Source organism: Ranitomeya imitator, chromosome 1 (assembly GCF_032444005.1).
Source record: "Ranitomeya imitator isolate aRanImi1 chromosome 1, aRanImi1.pri, whole genome shotgun sequence".
Lineage (NCBI taxonomy): Eukaryota > Metazoa > Chordata > Amphibia > Anura > Dendrobatidae > Ranitomeya > Ranitomeya imitator.
In genome coordinates, this window is record NC_091282.1 from 1034515669 (window position 1) to 1034539442 (window position 23774).

The window sequence follows — 23774 nt, forward strand, 5'->3', positions numbered from 1 at the left end:
AGTTTAAGCAATGTAAGTGAGAAGCACGGTGGGCATGAGGTTTCTAGAAATCCCATCCACTTTGCTGGAACTGTAAGACGCTGCGTTTGACACATCAAAAATACGTGGCATCAAATGAAAAAAAATCACCAAAAACTCACTGTGGGCACAGTCTGAAGACTTTGCAACTTGTGGGAAGGGTGCAAAAAAAACAGGACTCTGTCTCAGAATGAAGAATGACCTGGAACATACAAAGTCTAGAGAATAATAATAATAATAATCTTACTTTTGGACTAAATTTTTTTAGGTCTCAAGTGCATGTAAAAAATAAACAGTCTAGATTAAAAATCTCCTGTTTTGTGCCTACAGATAATATTCAGACCTACTGGAATCGCTCCTGTCCATGTGTGTTCTGTACACGCTTTTAATGGAAGAATAAAGTTCATCATTTACTCGTCCGAGTGCTGGACACCTCCTCCTTGCTATATGTCTATGGCTACAGCCTTCAAACCTGTGCAATATGACCCTTGTTTCATACTTGTATGTACATTTAAAAAAAAACCTACAGGATTGCAAAAGCAGACTACACCATACAAAAAGTGGCAGAACCGTGTACATGTGCAGTGTGACAAATGTATATATTGTTTGGACAGTTCTGGATAGATGTGACGGTCACTGAGTTGCATAGTTATGATGAAGAATGTTGCAACATTTCAAAGTAAACAAACATGTTGGAAAAGTACAGTTCAGTTTCATCAGTAACCTACTGCACAGGTAGGGATTTTCAGGTACTGATGACCTATTGTAAGGAGGGGCCATTAATATTAAATGCTGGGGGCCCGACTCCTGACACACCTCACAGAAAGGCACTGTGGTGCTCTGCTCTATTTCATCATTTCCCAGGCACAGCTCTTCAGTCTTCACATTTTATATGTGCCTCTTACTACAGGTCTAATTTTATTCAAGTGAATGGTGTAAAAAAAATAAATACATACTACATGCACAGAGACAGCGACTGCACCTCAGAGTTGTATCCGGAATAATCCTATACTGAACGTAAAGTCCCAAAAAGACAACCACAGAGAAACATTTAAAAACACAAATACGGTAGTTATGTAGAAACAAGCGATTTCACATCTGTCCACATGTGGCTACAATAAAGCCTATCCTGCCAGGTACATAACATGAAAACTCAAGACAAAAAAGACCAATGTGTCAAAAAAGGTACAAAATGCAAAAAAAAAAAAACGGGTTACAAGCAAGATACAACGCCAACCCATATATAATTGGACATAAACAGACAAACCATATATTCGAGGAAGACGGACAAAAGATCTCCTACACATATTGCAATGTTCAAAGCTTCATTAGGGGTAATACAGCTACTACATTACCAGTGATATCTCATCATGAAATCATCATTGAGTAATTAGGTAACACATATCTACTGGGAAATGTATCAGTCACCCACATCTGCCTTCCCCATCCCATTGTTTCAAGGTACGGTGTCCAACATTTTACAAGCCAATTTTGGCTTAACCTCCGGCATGCAGGTAATAATGATCTAATATATACAGTAGGTGCACAACGGGAACAAGGAAATTATGTTCACTCAAGTACTACATACCCAACACAGTGCATGTGCTAATGAAATAAACAATGTTTAGCAGGAACATGGGGATTTTAGAGCTACTTTGTGCACTTGATTTAGTAATGTCAGAAGAATTGTTATGATATCAATAACATTCACAGAACAGCACATAGATTACTGCCTTGATTGTGCATTTGATAATAAGCTCTGAAATTAAAACTAGAGTTTACAAATGGGATATATTCGTTGGGGAAGCCCTCAGAAATTGCTAGTAGGTATAATTCACCTCCTCTACTGGTAGGGGGACAAGACCGGCTCCCCAACAACAAGAAGAGCGAAGCAAGTGCCAACTTGGTAATGAATCTAATGAGGCACTTCATCTCCCTGATTTTTCGCATCAAAATAAAAAAGTTAGAATCACATATTTTAGTATGCTTATGTTTGTGGCGCTATACATATAAAACCTATTTTTTCTTTCTCAGCTTTGAATTGGTTTTTCACTAAGTGTGATGCAGTGACGCATGTTATTATTATACATTTTTATAGCGCCATTTATTCCATGGCGCTTTACATGTGAAAAGGGGGCAAATATAGACAAATACAATTAAACGTGCGCAAAGAACAAGGCACACAGGTACATAAAGAGGGAGGACCCTGCCCGCGAGGGCTCACAGTCTGCAGGGGATGGGTGAGGATACACTAGGAGAGGGAAGAGCTGGTTGTGCGGCGTTTCAGTAGGTTGAGGATTACTGCAGGCTGTAGGCGTGTCGGAAGAGGTGAGTCTTCAGGTTCTTTTTGAAGGTTTCTATGGTAGGCGAGAGTCTGATGTGTTGTGGTAGAGAGATCCAGAGTATGGGGGAAGCACGGGAGAAGTCTTGGATGCGGTTGAGGATCGAAGGTTGCGTGTAGGTAAGTACCGGGAAACCATGTTACAGATGTATGGAGGAGACAGTTTGTGGATGGCTTTGTATGTCATAATAAAGGTTTTGAACTGGAGTTTCTGGGCGATAGGAAGCCAGTGAAGGGCTTGGCATAGGGGAGAGGCTGGGGAATAGCGGGGAGACAGGTAGATTAGTTGGGCAGCAGAGTGTAGGATGGATTGGAGAGGTGCTAGAGGGGAGGCCAGAGAGTAGGAGGTTGAAGTAGTCAAGGCGGGAGATAAGGGCATTCACTAGTGTTTTTGTGGTGTCGCGGTCAAGGAATGCTCGGATCCGGGAGATATTTTTGAGTTTGAAACGGCAGGAAGCGGCAAAAGCTTGGATATGTGGCTTGAAAGAGAGGGCAGAGTCGAGGATCACCCCGAGGCACCGGGTGTGTGGGACTGGGGAAAGTGAGCAGCCATTGACATTGATAGGTCTGGTGAGGGGGGTAGAGCAAGATGGGGGAAAGATGATAAATTCTGTTTTGTCCATGTTCAGTTTTAGAAAGTGAGCAGAAAAGAAGGTCGAGATAGCAGACAGACAGTGTGGGATTTTGGTAAGGAGGTGAGGTCCGGTCCGGATAGGTAGATCTGCGTGTCATCGGCGTAGAGATGGTACTGCATACCATGGGATTCTATGAGCTGTCCCAGGCCGAAGGTGTAGATGGAGAAGAGTAGAGGTCCTAGAACAAAGCCTTGAGGAACACCGACAGACAAGGGGTGGTGGTGTGGTGGAGTGAAACACTGAATGTTCGGTCTGTCAGATATGACGAGATCCAGGATATGGCCAAGTCTGTGATGACAAGAGATGAGAGGATCTGTAGCAGAAGGGAGTGGTCCACAATGTCAGAGGCAGAAGACTTAAGGCATAATCGTGACTCTGTAAAAGCTTTCCATTTTGCATATATATGTCATTCCAATTAGAACTGCAGTAGTTGAACCAAATGCCAAATAGCATAGGAAATGTATGGTAATTTTGTTCATTTCTTTGCCAAGGGAGAATGGGCAAGAATTTCAGTCTCTCAATGTACAAAACTGATAGAGACATACCCCAAGCGACTTGCAGCAGTAATTGCAGCAAAAGGTGGCGCAACAAAGTATTAAGTTAAATATTGCACGCCCCACTTTTCAGTTTTTGATGATACAGCCAGGGGGCGCTGTATGAGCTCCTGAGGATACGCATGGAGGCGTATCTATAATGGTGATAATGAAACAGTGTCCAGCATGATTGTAAATGGCCGGTATGTGTCGCAGAGGGAGTCTGCGCTTTAAGCCTGTAGTATTGTTGTTCTGAGACCTGTAGTCCCACAAGTATTTGTATAGTTAAAAGGGAGGCTTGCAGGGTTAGTCAGAGAGCTGGGCAGAATTGGCTAACCACACACACCTCACACCTATAGGGGTGGTTACAGCTACATAATGTGACCAGGGTTGGGTCACATGTTGAGAGTGTATGCACCAGAATGGTCAAAAGTGTGAAGTCCTGGATAGCCTGTGTGTTGGAATGTCCTGGAGTCGACTGGATTCCTGGAAATACATGGTGAGGCCATGGACTGAAGGCCTGTGTGTTGGAAGATCCTGGGAATGGACTTCCTCAATAGCGCACGGAGAGGTCGTATCTGCAGAGCCTGGGATGGCTACTGTGTGGGGAAGCTACAGTTCTGTCTGCGGGTCTGGACTATCTGAGGTGCCCTGGTCACAAGGACGGTGATCCCAGTTCAGCAGCTTCCTTGGGAACCCAGGACTGACAAGAGTCAGTGTGTGGAGCAGGAGCTCCTGTAAGGTAACTTCAGATAAAGGGGGTTACGGGCAGAGAAGTATCTGCCATTGGAACAGACTGTCAGTGCTTATGATGTTCCGTTGATGTAAATAATGAACTTTTTGTGGTGTGGTTTATGATGTTTAATAAACTGGATAGACTTTTTGTGAGAAAACGTGCCTGAGTGCTTTAATCTCGTTGCCAAGCGAGTGTCCCCCAACGCACTCAGGGAGCGCTATCTCATATAAGGCAAACTTTCTTTTAATTCTTCTCAAAATATCAAGAAGCTGGCAAAGATCTGGCATACTCCTTGATCTGAAATCTGACAGCTAATTGAGTTAAAATAGCCTGTTAGAACAAAACGATTCTGAAAGGCCGAGCTTTCTGGGCAATCAAGCCATATAAGCCATATTCATTTAAACCAAGTACAATTATACATTTTTATGGCACTGTCATACCCATTGACTAAGAGATACTTTATTTACAAACATAACGACTGCAGTTTATTTTACCATTCAGATGTCAGTATGAAAGAAGATTGAAAATTAAGCTAAAGAGCAGCTTCAGTTTTAGAGCTACTTTATCTCATCACATACATAACTACTTTAGGCCCCATACACACATCAGTTTTTTCTCTTAAAGAAAAAAAAGGACCTATTTTCATCAATGCACTACATCCATTTTGCATCCATTTTTGGTCCGTGTTGGTTTTGACCATCCCTGTTATAAGCCAGTGAAAAATGGACGGCAAACGGATGCAATAAAGAATACGGATTGCATCAGTATATTGTTCATTTTTTAACAGGTTTGATCTGCAGAGTGGATAGTTATCTGGTATACCGTGAATAAGTAAAAATTTGTTCAGACTAAAACACTCCTTTATTTATTACTTGGGCTACACTTCAATTTAGGGCCACATGGTGGCGCTCTAGAGTTCAAGTAAAAAATGAAAAAGCATTTACAGAATGGGAGGAATAGGGCTAAGCAACAGCACATGTGAAAAAGACTTGGGTATACTAATAGATGATAAACTGAACATGAGTCAATAGTGTGATGCAGCAGCAAAAAAGGCAAATGCAATTTTGGGATGTATTAACAGAAGCATACAGTCTAGATCACGTTAAAGGGAACCTGTCACCCCGTTTTTGAGATTGAGCTATAAATACTGTTAAATAGGGCCTGCGCTGTGCGTTACTATAGTGTATGTAGTGTACCCTGATTCCCCATGTATGCTGAGAAATACATTACCAAAGTAGCCGTTTTCGCCTGTCAATCGCGCGCTGTGTCTTCACGTGGGCGCAGGGAAGTCGGAACTCTGGACATGCACACACCACTACGCCACCAACGGAAAGCTGGGGAAGAAAAGAGCGCTGTGAACACGCCCACCTGACCAGACCAGCCTGATTGACAGGCGAAAACGGCGACTTTGGTAATGTATTTCTCAGCATACATGGGGAATCGGGGTACACTACATACACTATAGTAACGCACAGCGCAGGCCCTATTTAACAGTATTTATAGCTCAATCTCAAAAAACGGGGTGACAGGTTCCCTTTAAGTCATTATTGCCCTCTACTCCTCTTTGGTCAGACCTCATCTGGAATACTGTGTCCAGTTTTGGGCACCACATTTTAAAAAAGACATCAGCAAACTGGAGCAAGTTCAGAGAAGAGCAACCAGAATGGTGACCGGTCTGGAAACCATGTCCTATGAGGAACGGTTACAGGATTTGGGAATGTTTAGCTTGCAAAACAGAAGGCTGAGAGGAGACTTAATAGCTGTCTACAAATATCTCGAGGGCTGTCACATTGTAGAATGATCATCTTTATTCTTATTTGCACAAGGAAAGACTAGGAGTAATGGGATGAAACTGAATGGGAGGAGACACAGATTAGATATTAGAAAAAAAAACTTTTTGACAGTGAGAGTGATCAATGAGTGGAACAGGCTGCCACGAGAGGTGGTGAGTGCTCCTTCAATGGAAGTCTTCAAACAGAGGCTGGACAGACACCTGTCTGAGAAGGTTTAGTGAATCCTGCTTTGAGCAGGGGGTTGCACCAGATGACCCAGGAGGTCCCTTCCAACTCTACCATTCTATGATTCTATGATTCTTCCTCTCAGAAGAGGCAACTTACATATAAAATACCCTAGTAATATAAATCCTAAAATGTGTTCCATTTCAGCCGTGTCAGACTGGCCTCAGTACATTTTTCTCCTTTCTGCCATCTACATAAACAAAGACGACATTTTTTTAATTTGTTTTCAATTAGAAGAACAAAATTGCATGTTCACCTCTGACAAAAACTGATTCTAAGCACCTGACTAATGCGTTATACAAGCTGAAAATCAAATAAGGTAATCATAGTGGGGTTGCTGTGCACCAGATGTCAGTGACGTGTTTGCTGATGACTTGTTGAGCTATGGTTTATATTTCTTGGCAAGTTAAATATTAACATGTTTAGGTTACACTTCTATGGGTCCAAACAAAAGCTTAGTATATCAGCTGAATACACGTATCCCTATCATAATCAGCATAACAATCTTATATATAAATCTTTATATAGCGAGATGCAAATATATAAGCCATAAACACACATATTGTATCTGCAAGTCATAAACTGATTAATTAAAGGGCACATTAGGCACCAAAAAACATATTACTGCTCTGTCTTTACACAGTCACACAAGTGCACAGGTCACTACAAAGCTTAAAATAATCTAAGCTGCTGAGATCCAGTCAATGACCTTAAGCAGTTGCCCTTCTGTGGCAATGTTCAAAGCCCAACCCGTGCTTAAAAGGATGAATATAATTGAAAAAAAAGCAAGTATAATAGGGATGTAGCTTTCACTATCCACTTATTTTAAGGATTTATTAATAGCCTCCACTCCGCCTCTCAAAAATACACATAAAAATGTCCAATAGACACCACTACTGTAGATATTCGGTGATGTGACCAACCATCAGTAACCACAAATATTTGGACCACAACTTGTCAAGGAAAACTATTCATTCGGAGAGTTGTATATAAAAGTAAAATGTAACTCTGGTTTAAAGCTTATATTTATAGGCTGCATATTATATGAAGGAGGGTAGATGGGTAAGTGTGATGAAATAAGTGCCATTGAAATATCACATTTAGTAACAAACAGTCATATGTAAATGTCTGTACACACACAGCAATGCCTGGACTGACGGCAGGTCTCCCAACCTAAACTAACAGTTTCATATATGCTTAACTATACCTGAAAATCAACCACAGAAAGCAACAACATAAATTTGGGTTAAGTGGCAATGAGCAGCCCAAGATTGAATGGGAGTACCTCCTCCAAAACAGTATAGATTTTGAGAAAGGGCAACACATGTGATGCCATACACTTGGGACAGAGTAATCAAAGTAACCAATGCTATACGGTACATAAAAGGAAGGCGTAAATTGATATACAGTAGAAATATACAACACTCCATCTATAAAAGATGTGGAGCTCGAGTAGGAGTCCATTCCATATAGATAGATGAAAGTCCAGAGATCTGATCAGAAAAGGATTACAATTAGTCTACCTACACAAACGGCAACGTGGCAGCACAGTGGGAATGCGACCTCCGCCGCGTTTCTCTCTCTCTACATTGAATCATTTTCTACATGAAGCTAGGTGAGGAAGAATTAATAAAGTTTAGTACCAAAGATCAAAAATGTTCAGAAAAAAATCCAAAATCACATTCTCAAGAAATTTGAGTTTTAGACAACATTTTGGAGAAAGAATGGTCTTTCGTGCACCTATAAAGATATGATTGCCTACCTTCCTGCCATTACTTTGTGATTTTACAACTGAAAATTGAACCTGAGGTGAAGAGAGAACAATGTGACAAGGCGGTATGTCTCCTACACAAGTATTCGAGCATCTATCAGTATCGACAAACTTATGGTTACATCTAATGTACAGGCTTATGCATACTTCATAGTAACAGGTGCTAACATTTCAATATGAGTGGAAGCACTCAGTATTGTTTACTGTCTGAGGTTTCTTCTGAATGGAAATTAAGTAATATATATCTATCGATCGATCGAGGAAAATAATAGTCTAACTAGCACTCTGGAATATTTCATGCAAGCCCCTGGACACTGAACCATGGCTCAGTCCGAAAAAGAGAAAAAAGTAAGTAGCAATCTAAATAAAATGTACAAAAAAGTAAACTTCCTTTGTTGACCCATCTTAATGCAATGTTTCGACTCCAGAAAGTTCAGTGGTGAGCCACTGTCAGGCATGAGAGTCTCAACACAGTTTTTTTCTGGAGTCAGAACATCGCACTGAGATGGGTCAATAAGGTACCTCCTCTACGTTGTACACTTTATTTGCAGTGCTACCTATTTTTTCTATTTACCTCTCTATTTATCAATCCATACTTGTAATGACTAGGACCTGTACTGGCATATTACAACCTTGAGTCGGATTAAAAAAAAAAAATGTAAAAAAAAAATTAGTTGTCTGAGAAATTACTGGCATCATGTCAATGTGATGTCAGATTTGAGTTATTATGGCCCTTTCATATAAAATGATAATTGGCTAATGAATATTCATAGGAAAACTTGTTATCTGCTGGTGTTAACATGGCGGCAATCACCCAACATCAACCCTATGGAAACAGGTGATGTACAGCTGAAAATATACTGTATATGGGGACAGAACTATAATTCTGTCCTTATCCTTCCCCATTGGACAGTAGATTAGATTAACGCCAAACCGGCTTGACTATAGTTTATTCGGCGCTTGTAACTGGACTGCCATTAATCCATGAAAAAAGCACCAGTCATTTTTAAACACGGATATATTTGTAACATAAAAATGCCTCAACTACCATATTTTTCGGATTATAAAAGACACTCCGGATTATAAGACGCACCCCAAATGTTCATGAGAAAAATAGGAAAAAAATAATTTAATAAAATGGTGGTGCTTTTTATAATCCATGCATCTTATTGCTTACAGGGGGTGGTGGCTGTGGTGAAGCAGGGTCCCAGGGTTGCTGCTGGGGGATGCAAAAGTGGACCGTTGCTGCAGGCTGGGATGAGGGGGTGTTCCGATGCGCGGCACGCCGCTGCGGGTATCCCGGAGGCGGTTTTGCATTGTGTCCCCGGTGCTTTGGGGGGTTATGCCGACATTTTGTGAAAGGCCAGAGGCCCTGGCAGTCCTTCCATGGTTTCCTGTGCGGCGGCGGACTTCGGGAAAATGGCCACCGGGAGGCGGCGCATGCGCAGTTGGAGATCTCGGCACGGAGATCTCAGGAGATGAGAGCTCAGTGTTGATGTCTCATTTCCCGAGATCTCGGTGCCGAGATCTCCATCTGCGCATGCGACGCCTCCTGACAGCCATTTTCCCGGAGTCCACCGCCACACAGGAAACCATGGAAGGATTGCCGGGGGCTCTGGCCTTTCAGAAAATGTTGGCAGAGCCCCCCGCAGCACCAGGGACACAGCACAGCACCGCCACCGTGGACACAGCGCAGCACCGCACCACCAGGACACAACGCAGCAGCACACCGATAAGGTATATCCGCATTATAAGACGCACCTCCATTTTCCCCCCAAATTTGGGGGGAAAAAAGTGAGTCTTATAATCTGAAAAATACGTTATATAATTGATAATTAGAATAAATCCATAAGAGGTCACAGTACACAGGTTTTTTTTCCATTGAATTAATTTCTTTTACAACAAATACAATTTAATGAGATAAAATATTCAATATCATCAAAATTGCAGAAGTGTTCAATGTTGCTGTATTCTGATATTTGCCTCCATAAATATTTTCACAGATTTATTTTCAATTTAGCCTCTTAGACAATGCAGGTATAACTTCGATTAGAGCATTAAGTTACAAATGCCACAGTATGTGATTTCTGTATAGCAAGAAACCGAGTCATTGGCAAACAGTTCACCATCAGTTTACTAATGTCAAAATAAACATCTTAGAAGTCAAGAAAAACGATCTGCATACACCGAAAGTTTCCAATTGCTATAAATAATAGCCAGATATTATAATAAGCATTGCACAACACTATTCATACCTATAGCTTTTCTAAATGTATATCACACCCATTCATTTTCTCACTGATTGACATATGTATGTGGCAATAACAATCTTGTGACATTCGCTGCCTTCACAACATGATTACTCTCTTACTCACCTTGACATGTTTTCTGGAATGTATCCTGGACCCGGAAAACCATCATTTCTTCTGGATGACAAAGAGCTTTGAGACAATTCAGAATGGGACTTCCAATTTTCAACCAGTGAACCAACAGGAGGGAATGAGCTCAAATGCTGGAAAGGCTGCTCTCTGTTGACAGGTCTGGTTAAAGAGATAGTGCCTTGAGCTCCAATCCTATAATGAAATGACTGTCCACCTGAGTTAACGCCCACAATAGCGGAGGAAGGCATAGAGTTATCTGGAAAGAAATTATCATCAGCCTCCTGTTTAATCCCCATGGCAAGACCTTGGCTAGAATATCCATTACCGTCACAACTGCCAACAAATGACGAAACAGGTGGTCCTAGTATTCCAGATAGGGAATAGTAATCTTTATCATCCATAAAAGTAAAGTATGAGCCATCCATAAAAGGAAATGGATTTGCAGATTGGGTTGTTTTAAAAAGAGAACCAGAACAAGTGCTTTTACCTGGCTCTTGCTTTACGGAAATTGGAAACGTTGTATCAGAAGCACCCTTACCGTGATCTCCATAACAGGAGTCAATAAATGTGGCACCAGGTTCTTGCTTAATAAACTTTATCATACTACTTGTGCCACTCTCACTAGTTTCATGATCCATAGCTTCCATTTTGGGAAATAGTAGTTGCTGAGCAGCTTTATCTTTAGCATCTGTACTGATATTGGTGGTATCAGTTCGACATTCGGTAGGCAAAACAGCAGAAGGAAATCCCAAAGTGTTGTGTGCTGGACTGCAGATAGAAGACCCCATAGAGCTTGCAGCAGGACTAGAAATAGTGGACCTATTATTGACATTGGAAGGACTCGAGAGAGAGCATCTTGTGTTTATATTCCCAGGACTAGACACGTTGGGCCTCACTACAATATTTAATGGACTTGACACTGGGGATTTTAAACTGCAGTGACTTGGTGGGCTCGATATGGGTGATCTCAAACTACTCAATGGGCTTGACAAAGGGGACTCCACTGTACTATTATGTGCAGGACTATGTGAAATAGAACATCTATTATCAACATTTGGGGAACAGGAATGAGACGTTCCCTGGTTAACTGGACTGTGTACTGTAAAATTTCCAAAGTTGGTTGAACAAGTAGTTGAGGAGACAGAGTCAATTCCAGTTGGGCTACAAACAGAAAGTCCCATATTAGGTGGGCTATTAGTTGTTGAGCATTTCTCATTGCAGGATGAGGGGCTCCTTAACGTGTTGCTATTTATTTTCCCATTCATGGAACTGTCAACTTCCAAAATGGAGCTTACAGATTGATTTTGGCAGTCTAATGGAAAAGTGCTACAAGCATTTTGCTTGTAAAATTTTACAAAGTGTTCCATATTTTGATAAATATTTTCAGTACCAATCATTCCTTGCTGGTTTTGCTGTTCATATGCAAATTCGGCATCCCGAACTGAATCCATGTATAATCCCATTGACTCTGCTACAGTTGCAGAAAGTTCTTTTGACTCTAATTCAGGTTTAATCTCTTGTGTTAAAACACCAGACTGATTACTATCTTGCTGTAGGCAAGGGGGGAGATCTTGTTTTTCTTTTTCACTTTCTGTGACATTTGGTGGAAAGGTCCCAGGGGCGCAGCCCACATTTACAATTTCCATGTAGGAGTCAGCACCCTGCTGCCTGGAAGATGATAATTCCATAGGCTGTGGCACCTGGCCCCATCGCCTCTCCATATCTCCTGCTTCCTGGAAGCCGTGATATCCTTTGGTTTCCATACCTAGAAAATGTAATAAAAAAGTTAATCTTCAGCTTTCCCTTAGCAATACATGTCATTGTGATACATCTTAAAATGTACAAAAAACATACATCATTTTAACTAAACACAAGCTACTATGTATAAACATATAGTATAAATCTAAGCATGTTATATATATTGTGCATGCGGAAACAAACTACATGATAACCAAGGTTAGAATATAACAATGATAATTTAGAAAGGCTAAATTAGTTGTCCCTCCTAAAGCAGACAAAACATGTTCAAATACAATAAAGTTGACCATATATTGAGACAGCTATCCCTCATAACTCCCCCATGTACAAACATTAAGCTCGGTAGATTCATTTTCAACTGGGAAAGAAGAGTATACAAATAATTGGGAGCAGAAATTCCCATTGCCTGATCCTTTTGTACCCCCCACTAGCATTGGATGAATCGTGAGCCCACCCTCCCCCATAGAAATCAGATGGCTGGTTACACTGACCAAAATCTGTTGGTTTGCTGGCTTTCATCGATTATGAATGGGGATCTTTAGTTTATATTTTGTTAATTGGATGCATACCTTTTAACAATTGTAATTTAAACTTCCTTTAGAAAATATCGGACAGTCTACTTAACGGGCTTGTCCGGTCTTAAGCTACAGTCTGGAGTCACTACGTAAGTGGAGACTTCAGCATCCTTAGGGTATGTGTCCACCTTCAGGATGGCCGGCGGTATCGTCGGAGCGGCTTTGCCGCTCTGCGGTAAGCCCCGCCCCCTTCTGGGACGCGATGATGCCGGATGTGTTCATAGCACACATCCGGCATCATCGCACCCATCGCATAGGGCCCTGTGCTATATCTTGCGGCGACGCAGCGTCGCCGCAAGATATACGGACATGCTGCGATCTGAAAAGACGCGCAGCATGTCCGGAGTCGCAGGGCCGCCGCGTGCGTGTTACCACGCATAGTGGAGACGGGATTTCATTCAATCCCCTCCACTATGCTGTAACATCTGGACGCTGCGTGTCTGAAGCTCCGGCTCTATGCAGCGTCAAACACACAGCGTTTCCTGCACGTGGAAACATACCCTTACAGGTTGCGCACTGTGTGCAGTGAGGGGTGTCTGTGCCGGGTGGCCAATGTGACCGCATGTACAGGTGTTTTTTACAAAATTAGAATATCATCAAAAAGTTAATTTATTTCAGTTCTTCAATACAAAAAGTGAAACTCATATTATATAGAGTCATTACAAACAGAGTGATCTATTTCAAGTGTTTATTTCGGTTAATGTTGATGATTATGGCTTACAGCCAATGAAAATCCAAAAGTCATCATCTCAGTAAATTAGAATACTTTACTTTACTTTACAGCTTGAAAAATGATTTTAAAATCCGAAATGTTGGTCTACTGAAATATATGTTCAGTAAATGAACTCAATAATTGGTCGGGGCTTCTTCTGCATCAATTACTGCATCAATGAGAAGTGGAATAGAGGTGGTCAGCCTGTGGCACTGCTGAGGTGTTATGGAAGCCCAGGTTGCTTGGATAGCAGCCTTCAGCTCATCTGCATTGTTGGGTCTGGTGTCGCATCTTCCTCTTGACAATATCCCATAGATTCTCTGTGCTTAATTGGCCAGCAAACTCGCCTGACCTTAACCCAATAGTGATGCTGTTGTTTTTAAACCAGGTATTGGTACTTTTGGCAGTGTGGACAGGTGCCAAGACCTGCTGGAGAATGAAATTTCCATCTCCAAAAAGCTTGTCGGCAGAGGGAAGCATGAAGTGCTCTAAAATTTCCTGGTTGACGGCTGTGCTGACTTTGGTCTTGATAAAACACAATGGACCTACACCAGCAGATGACATAGCTCCCCAAACCATCACTGATTGTGGAAACTTCACACTAAACGTCAAACAGCTTGGATTGTGTGTCTCTCCACTCTTCCTCTAGATTCTGGGACCTTGATTTCCAAATTAAATGCAAAATTTACTTCAATCTGAAAACACCTTGGACCACTGAGCAACCTTCCAGTTCCTTTTCTCCTTGGCCCTGGTAAGACGCTTCTGGCGTTGTTTATTGGTCATGAGTGGCTTGACACATGCGACACTTGTAGCCCATGTCCTGGATACGTCTGTGTGTGGTGGCTCTTGAAGCAATGACTCCAGTAGCAGTCCACTCTTTGTGAATCTCCCCAAAATTTTTGAATGGCCTTTTCTTAAAGGGACTGTCACCTGAATTTGGAGGGAACAATTTTCAGCCATAGGGGCGGGGTTTTTCGGGTGTTTGATTCAACCTTTCCTTACCCACTGGCTGCATGCTGGCTGCAATATTGGATTGAAGTTCATTCTCTGTCCTCCGTAGTACATGCCTGCACAAGGAAATCTTGCCTTGCGCAGGCGTGTACTATGGAGGACAGAGAATGATCTTCAATCCAATATTGCAGCCAGCATGCAGCCAGCGGGTAAGGAAAGCGTGAATCAAACACCCGAAAGACCCCGCCCCTATGGCTGAAAATTGTTCCCTCCAAATTCAGGTGACAGAGTCCCTTTAACAATCCTTTCAAGGCTGCAGATATTTTGGTTGCTTGTGCACCTTTTTCTACAACACTTTTTCCTTCCACTCAACTTTCCATTAATATGCTTGGACACAGCACTCTGAACCGCCAGCTTCTTTAGCAATGATCTTTTGTGGCTTACCCTTCTTGTGGAGTGTGTCAATGACTGCCCTCTGGACATCTGTTAAGTCAGCATTATTGCGGATCCTACTGAAACAGACTAAGGGACCATTTTAAACACTTAGGAAACCTTATCAGGTGTTTTTTTGATAATTATTCTAATTTACTGAGATAATGACTTTTGGGTTTTCACTAGCTGTAATCCATAATCATCAACATTAACAGAAATAAACACTTGAAATAGATCACTCTCTTTGTAATGACTCTATATAATACATGAGTTTCACTTTTTGCATTGAATAACTGAAATAAATTAACTTTTTGATGATATTCTAATTTTGTCAGAAGCACCTGTATGTGATACACATTTTCCCGACCAAATTCTTACTAATTGGCCGTGGTAACATGTAGAAACTCAAGAGAAGTTCCAATACAAGGAATAAAATGAAGCTCCTCCATTGATGGAATAATCACACATTATTGTAAAATGTGTAAGGCTCTGTACACACTAAAGGTACACCAGATCATATAATATTCTCAGCCAGTGATAAAACTATAAGTTAGAAGTACAAGTATAAGTGTAAGCAGACCCTTAAGGCCGCATTTAGACATCCGTGATAGTGCCTACAGACTTGTGAATCCTCACATCGAGTGTACTACACGCTGTGAGGATTCTCCGCGGTTGGACCAGCAATGAGGCAATGTGCCCTTCAGATGGGAGCTGCCTTCCTCCATGAAAGTATATTAAGCAAGGCTGGAAACAGTCCAGTAGAAACATGGAAGGGAATATGCATATCTCATACTTGCAGTTATATGACAACCTAATCATGGTGCCGGCAGTGGAGAATCTTCATAGTGCGCAAGACGTGAGGATTCACAAGTCTGCAGTCACATAGAGAGACTACCGACTTGTAGCTTAAGACTGGACAATCTCTTTTACGCAAATCAATAAATACAATTTAGATAAAAAACAAAACCATGGCCAGTGTTTGTTAGGCCCTCTGCATATCATATATAGTTGGTCTTCCAGTTTGTTTGCCAGTCACAGAGGAACTTATCTCATTGACTTCAATGGTATGGAAGTCTGGTAGTCATTTGTTGATCCAAACAGGTCCTGGCATCAGTGTGAGGCAACGTTTTTTGATCCAGATGATGGAAACTGGTGGTTTTCAGGAATAAATACCAAAAATAGCCTCTTGAAAACTGATATTTTAGCACCGGTTGAAGCACAGAAATGCGAGCCTGATGCAACTGAAATGTGTGAACGCATCCTTACCCTTTGAGTAAAAGGTAACTCTGAGGATCTGGAGCACTGGGAGGTGGCACTTTCAATTATAATTTCTGCAGACAAGTATATTCTGAAATAATCTAGAATGCCCAACATATAATTTCTACTGGTTTAGTTAATACTCAATATTGAAAAATCATAAAAAAAAGATATTAGGCTCTGTTCACGCCATGTTTTGTACTCTGTTCCACAACATCCATTTTTGACCCAAAGTAGTTAAGCATTGTTTTTAATCCAGAAAAGCTATGCATTTGCCCACATATACAACCAAATGTAAGTCCAATGCATCTAAAATGTATAAAAAAAGCAACTTTGCAAAATGTCATATAGAAAAATGTAATGTCTCTAGTTCCTTGCAAGTCTGTTACCACGGAAACACAGCACAGACAACAAACACACCCTGTACAGTCTGATCTTGAAGTCATATTGACATAACATACATTTGGCAAGTAAGCAAGAAATAAGGGACAGATAAACACAGCAAGATCAGACTACAAGTGGTTGTTTCTGTAAACATATAGTTCCATGTAAGAGCTTTGAGGATGGAAACACGCAAGCAGTTTCTGGAGAGGTAGAAAAAATTAAAGAAAAATCTTATCCCACAATTTATCAAGACTATTGTTTTTCATGCCGCTCTTGATGAAGGGGCGTGGAATGCGAGGTTCCTGTTATTATATGTTTCTTCTTTGGGAGTATGATGACCTGGGCTCGCCATGCCTCCATCCCACCCACTTTGTTAGAGATGGGCGAAAATGGGGTGAAAAAAACTTTGCGGCTTTTTGAAGTTCTTTACGCCAGTTTTATGGTGTAAAAGATTTGATGATTCGGGCCGTTAGACTTTTCGTACCTGACAGATTTGGCTCAAATACTGCACCTCAAAAAGTACATACCATAAATATACTGCTTGTATGTTTCTAGCTTTATGCTGCATAGTTATGGTATGTTGACACGGCACATTTTTGTGACTTTGCTTGTCACCTGATTTGGCCTTGCAAATATAAACAGCCCTATTTAAAAAGTGTGGAATGGAAACTTTTGCAACATATTTGCCATGTATTGGCTTTTAAACAACACATACAACATGATGCACTTGTCTTTCTGATCTTACTGGAGTTGTTCTGTGAATGTTGGGCTGTGGTCACACTACAGTTGTGACTTCTGTTCGTACTGGATTTGTTTGTTCTGCTAGATCAGCCTAATGACGGATACCAATGTTTCCCATATATCTCAATGGGTAAGCTAGGGTAATTTTGATTGGATAAAAAAACTCAATAAATCTTTCTGCTGCAAGTCATATGTATTGGTATTCTATTGAAATCTACAAAAAAAAGCAGATGAAAGTCCCAAATGAAGGAAGTGTGTACAGAGCCTAAATTAACATGTAAAAAAAATGCTAAGGAAAAAAAAATCATTTTTACCGGCATGTTACATTGCAACCTTATTTTATATCCATTGAAAATTTAAAAAACACTGTCATTAACTCTATACACAGCAGCAGACCTGAAGGCATCTAAGAAGTTAACAGTTCTCCACATCATGTCAGAGTCTTTTGTTAATGGCGCAAGTCATTACTTTCAGCTTTTTAATCATGAGGATGTCATTATGTGCACATATGGCATTTCTTTATATCTTACCTCTGTCACTTTAACACAAAATGCCTAATAGTTTAAACACTTAATTAAAGGATTATTCTTGTCTATAGCTCTAATTTTTCTCTGAAGGGCGCCATGTCTCTGCACACAGTCTCACAGAACACAGTAAAGGCTCCTGTACAATCTAGATAAAAAAAAGCCGAACCTGCCGATTTTAACAAGACCATATTTAGTGTTGAATGACGTAATTCGAGTTCAATCACCTGATCCTTTTGTTCGTTGGGGATATAGGCAGACAGAGGATTCTGCCAGCGGCTTTCAAAAAGACCAGAGGAGTCCTCGGCCAAGCCAGGAGGGCCAGTTATCTTAGGCTACTTTCACATTTCCGTCTTTCCTCTGCCGTTGCAATACGTCGATTTTGGAAATTGCAGGATCCTGTATTTTCCCATAGACTTGTATTAGCGACGTATCACGACAAATGGACACACATTTCGTCCGTCGTGCACTGGATCCTATGGAATGTGACGGGCCGTCTTTTGCAAAAAACGTTCAAGGAAACGTTTTTCTGTACGTCGCATCCAGTGTTTCAGACTGCGCACGCCCAGCAGGAAATCTCGCTCTCACTCTCTTCCCTCAGCCAGAATACAGACGGAAATGTGAAAGAACAATATTCCGTCGGTACGTCGCACCGACGCTATGTGACGGGCGACTACCAACGGAAATGTGAAAGTAGCCAAGCCGACAGCTATCTAGTGTGCATGGTGAGCTTTAGTTCCTGACATTTGTCAGCCATCAGTCTCTATCACAGGCTATGTACAAAGGGCTTCTCGGCTAAAGTCACAAGTGGACCAAACACCCACATTTAAAACCTTTATGATGGGGATATACAGATGGGCTCATTCAAACTTCATACATTAGTGTATTTAGCTGAACTTTGAATTGGTGGAAAAACATACTAAATATATAGCATATAGTGTGAAGAATGACACAGACTAAACCTATAGAGTTTTCCATTCCGTTATTGGACAGGCAGGCTTTAAACACTAGTGAGCCTTTGGGATGAGTGTATGGGCAGGTAGATTCACTTTCATAACACAACTGTTACCTGTCACCTAGTGATTGCGGCAGCATCTTGCCACACGCCAGAGATTATTTTTGTCTGCTACATTTTGACTAGGATATATGACTAGAGCTGAATGATTCATTTCCAGGACCGCTGTCCATCAGCCACATTGGTGGTGCTTGGCTGCTGAATGGGAACATGTGAGCTGCCTTCTACCTGTCGGAATCCCTGATGCCTCTTCTGATTTGTAGTTCCAGCATGATATCATGTGTGCCTCACACTGCAGCGATGAGCCTACTAATCAAAAAAGACATTAGGGATGCCATGAGTCAGGAGGTAGTTCATAGCACTCCCGTCCAACAGCCACGAAACACTGCCGGACCAAGTATTTGCTTCTGACATATCTGTTTTAGTAAAAGCTTGTAAATGCAATTCTGGAGCATCGTGTCTCATTAGGCTCTGTGCTGTTTTGTTCCTGTTTTGCCTTCTGGAAATGCATAACTAGACAACTAGTGTTACCATTCCCCTTGACCAAGGGGGTGTGTCCCTTCACAGACTAGACAGTGTCCGAATGTACAGAGCACACCCCTCCCCCAATTAGTAACACCCAGCTGTCAATGTATTCATAAATTTCTAGCAGGAATAAAAGAGGAATAGTTTTCAGTGCGGAGTTATGGAAAAAAATGCTGTATTATGGGGAATATAAGCATTTACTAAAAACAGACTGGTCACTCTGTAAGACTTCATACTGATGGTCAACAGCAAAGTCACAAGTATTGTACTGGCGTAGGAAAGAAACTTACAGATATCTATGTAAACCTGATGGCTGCTAGGAAGAGTTATGCAAACTCTTCAGCCCCTAAATCAGACAGTTAACACATGCTATACTGGCAGGATCTGAGAAAGCTTAATATGATTAACTTTTGTGGCAGAATAAAGGAAAAATGAATGTCAGAATGTATGGAAGGATGATCAACCCGATGCACCAGCACAAAATTCAAGTGTGCCGAGACTGTATATTATGCAAGAGCTTGCAGTTCTTGCAAAAAAAAAACATGTAAAACACGAAATCCTAAATGTATTTAGTGCTACTGCATGAAAGTATTTAACCTTTTCACATAGCATAGTAGAACAGTGTGATCTCAGCATTACAGAGCTGCACTGCACTGAGGAGATGTGAAAAAGATTAATGAGCCATGCTAATTAATATTGTTCTGTTTACCAAGTTGGATAAGAAACTGCCACTAAATGTTGACACTTCCAAACTGTAAGATTTATTTAACCTTCTTATGACTCCAGTTTTTCATGGTCGTGGTGCCCCATTGTGAGCCCCAACGCACCCCAGGGAGATATCCTACAACCACAGCACATTTTTTCGACTGCTCTGGGACTTTCAAAGTCTATGCACATCCGAGCCACAAAGACATTTTACATTAATTTATGCTGAAAAATCAGCCTTAAAATAAAGCATGTACTTTATATAATCTATAAGATATCTAGGTCACTTTTTAATCATTGCTGTTCCATTCTCAGTATAAAAGCAGCATATAGGCAATGTAGTCCAATACTTTAGCCTAGCAGCGACTGGTTCGCTTATGAAGTCTGACATTTGCACCTGCTCCCTACCTGCATTAATTCCTACTTGGCATTTACCCGCTTCCCTCCCCCTCCTATCTATTTATCCACTTTCCTATATCCTCCAGGTGCAGTAGGTACAGTAGTGAAGGGAGATTAGCACTAGTTTGTAAACACCAGACTTGGCATTAGTCTGCCATTGTATACCCAGAGGTGGAAGCATCACCAGGGTTTGGGTATGGCAGGCTGCTCCATGCATCATAATATTGCACATGCTGCTCACAAAAAAAACCCTGAATTATATAACACAATAGTGCTCTTCTTCTGCTCGACAACTCAAACCAAACACTGCACATAAATGGTTAAGCACTACGTCTGTCACATGGCAAGTGCTAGTTGGACCCTGCCCCGCTCCTCTCTAGCTGACACTCCTTCAGTGCTCTCAGCCATCTCACTGGTTCCACTGACCTGTCAGTTACAAGGAGGGTGGCATGACTGATATTAAGTTGCTGCGACACAAAAGACAACCCTTTACGTGCCAGGCTGAACCCAAAACTCAGTCCTGGTCACTTTTAAATGTGAAAAGTGCGTAATTCATCGAGCAGTCAAGTCAGAGCCCTGTGCAACAACCAGGAGCTGAGAAATGTAAAAAAACAATAAAGTCCCCATGTTAGAATGCATTCATCAGAGGCGATAGATGTTACAGGTGTGATAGCTATGACCTCTGATAATATAAAATGTATCAAGAGATAGATCAGTCTGCCTCCAACATAAGAGTGCAACGTTATGTAATAATATAAATAAATAAGAAGAATCTAGCCATCCATCGGTAGTCTCTTTTTATAAATCTATAATATATACTATCTTATGTAAAATGTATCTGATAACATATGTGGCATCCAATCAAAATCTAACTACTTGTACAGATTTATGTATTTAAACTATTGTATTTGTATACTTTTAATAGAAAATAAGTCAAGTATATATCCAAATCAACAAACTGCAGCTAAATACAGAAAAGTAGCACTCCTGCTTGCTCTCCAGGACCCCAATCCACATTCCATCCAATAATCAGCAATACTTTTACCACTCCTGTCACACCCTAAAAGTAATTCCATGTCAGTGCATCATTCTGTCTCAGGCAGATCAGGTTATTGGAAGGTTATTTGGAAATCCGCGACTGACCTAGCAGGTATAACAAGGAGTCGAAAAGGGCAAAGATGATTTAAATGAAAACACTGAGTCTCTAGGAGACTGTGCTGCGAGCTCCACCTGCACCACAGTGAGCCACATAGGCCTGCAGCTATTTGGCATGCAGCCTGGTGCCCTGTGTGGTTTATTCAGCATTACCTGGCACAGCATCATTCTGTATCAAGTTCAAACCCACTCTCTACTTGTTTGCAATAATGCATGACATTCACGTATGTAGAGTCCTGGAAATTTCCATGTATTCACGACCCATAACTATCACAAAATATAAAACTGTGGCATCTGAACATCGTCGCTTAAGCCCAACTTGTGGCTCGTTCACCTTGATGAGCAATCATTTCTTGCCAAGATAGGGGGCACCTTGACGGATCATAGCCTGAATATGAGCACCTAAAATACAGTGCAAGTCAGATGACACCCCCATCAATATTACATGTACAGCATTGTCCACCGAAGATGATGGATGAAGACACAGACACACGACTCCACATAAATACTTTAAGACCAGATGTGAGATTTTCCACCCATTTTTTAGTTGCCAGCCCAAATATTCAACACATCACATCCATTTATTGACAGACAGACTCCCAATGGCCAAGAAATGCCGTCCGCGTCCGTCTTAATCAGTTTACAATCTCGCCTTAGATAGTTGCTAAAATGACAAATATCGTTAATCAGGATGATACAATGTCTCAATGGGGCACTCATGGAAAGTTACATTGATGGCACGTGGAAGGGGCTGGAGTCACTGGTATTTAGATTAATACTGTAAGTAATTGGGCGGTGACCAGTCTCTAAAAAATAAGTTCTGTATGAAGCCTGTAGGCTATTTCCAAAGCTGAGATAAATATCACATAGGAGGAGTTATTTCCTTTAGGAGAGGGGGCAAATAGCATTATTAGTGGGCTATGGGAAGGGTGAGGGGGGCGGAAATCCTAAAACGTGTCCATGATCTCCAGAATCAGGTGATATACTGAAGCCAGACACCTAAGCGTGGGGGCTAAGAGGGAGAGGAGCATGGTGCAATCAGGAGGGCACGCACCCTGGGCTCCCAATAATGTCTGGCCCCCTCCTCCCCGAGCACTGTGCTCACTCACCTTGCCTATGACATGGTAGTCGGGCAGCTTCTCCCTCCTGTCAGAAGAAGGTGACACGTCCAGTCACACCCTCCAGCCAGTGCCACAGACCGGGGAGCCCGGGAGTCTGGGGCAAGGTCACCCCACATACACGGCTCCCTGCGCACTCCAGCGGGCACCGCACACACTTGGGAAACTTTTCCTCCTTCCCGTCTGTCCGCCCCGTCCTGTGAACCCTCCAGCCTGTCACATTCCCCCGTTCCCCGGCGGCTCGTGTCTGGCAGCTGCTGGAGAGGGTTACAGCCACGCTAGAGGTCGTGGGCACGGCGGTGGGCTCCGGGCGGCCGCGTCCAGGGCAGTGTGAGCGCGGACAGGCGGGCACGGTGCAGCCCGGACAGCAGCACTCTGGGAAGCGGCAGCGGCGGCGGCTGAGTGACAGCAGGCAGACTGAGCACCGCGCTGTCTAGTTCCCATGCAGAGACAGGAGCTGGGATGTCAGCGTGACGTCACACGTCACATGACTCGGCGGTCACGTGGGACGGCGTCTGGCTTGTGTCTGAGAAGGTGGCTGGGTGTTCGCTCTGTACTGTACACGGCGCCGTCACCACAGCGCCCCGGAGGGCAGCGATAAGCGTCCACCCACCCGGGGCACACCGACCGGACCGGGCACGGGGGTGGACGCTCAGTACAGGCAGAGTCACCAGGTCGAGAGCCCCTCCATGACCGGCACAAGGAGTAAAGTCTCAGCCTAACTACAGATAGCTGCTGCTGAGTGTTCATCATAAGCCAGGCTCCGCCATAGGGGAGGCAAATGGCGCCAACATACACCCAGGCAACAGGAGAAGAAGCGGGTATAGGAGGACTAGCCATAGATAGCCACGGGTGACTATAGGTGTAATATCCACGGGTGACCAGTGAGAATAGGTGTAATATCCACAGGTGACTATAGGTGTAATATCCACGGGTGGTCAGTGACTATAGGTGTAATATCCACGGGTGACCAGTGACTATAGGTGTAATATCCACAGGTGACTATAGGTGTAATATCCACGGGTGGTCAGTAACTATAGGTGTAATATCCACGGGTGACCAGTGACTATAGGGGTAATGTCCACGGGTG

General features: G+C 42.3%; 1 protein-coding gene across 2 annotated transcripts in view; it reads right to left on the reverse strand.

The window, feature by feature from the left end:
* NR3C2 (nuclear receptor subfamily 3 group C member 2) overlaps nucleotides 1–23136 on the reverse strand; it is a 423462-nt gene extending 400326 nt beyond the window's left edge. Inside the window, exons 1-2 of one of the 2 annotated variants that reach the window (XM_069744049.1) lie at nucleotides 22676–23136; nucleotides 10428–12198 (exon numbers count right to left, since the gene is read on the reverse strand). In XM_069744049.1, the coding sequence (XP_069600150.1) occupies nucleotides 10428–12196 (1769 nt within the window). In that variant the 5' untranslated portion in view covers nucleotides 12197–12198; nucleotides 22676–23136. The remainder of the gene's footprint in view (nucleotides 1–10427; nucleotides 12199–22675) is intronic. The other variant, XM_069744048.1, reaches the window with a different exon arrangement.
* Between the last annotated feature and the right edge of the window lie 638 nt (nucleotides 23137–23774).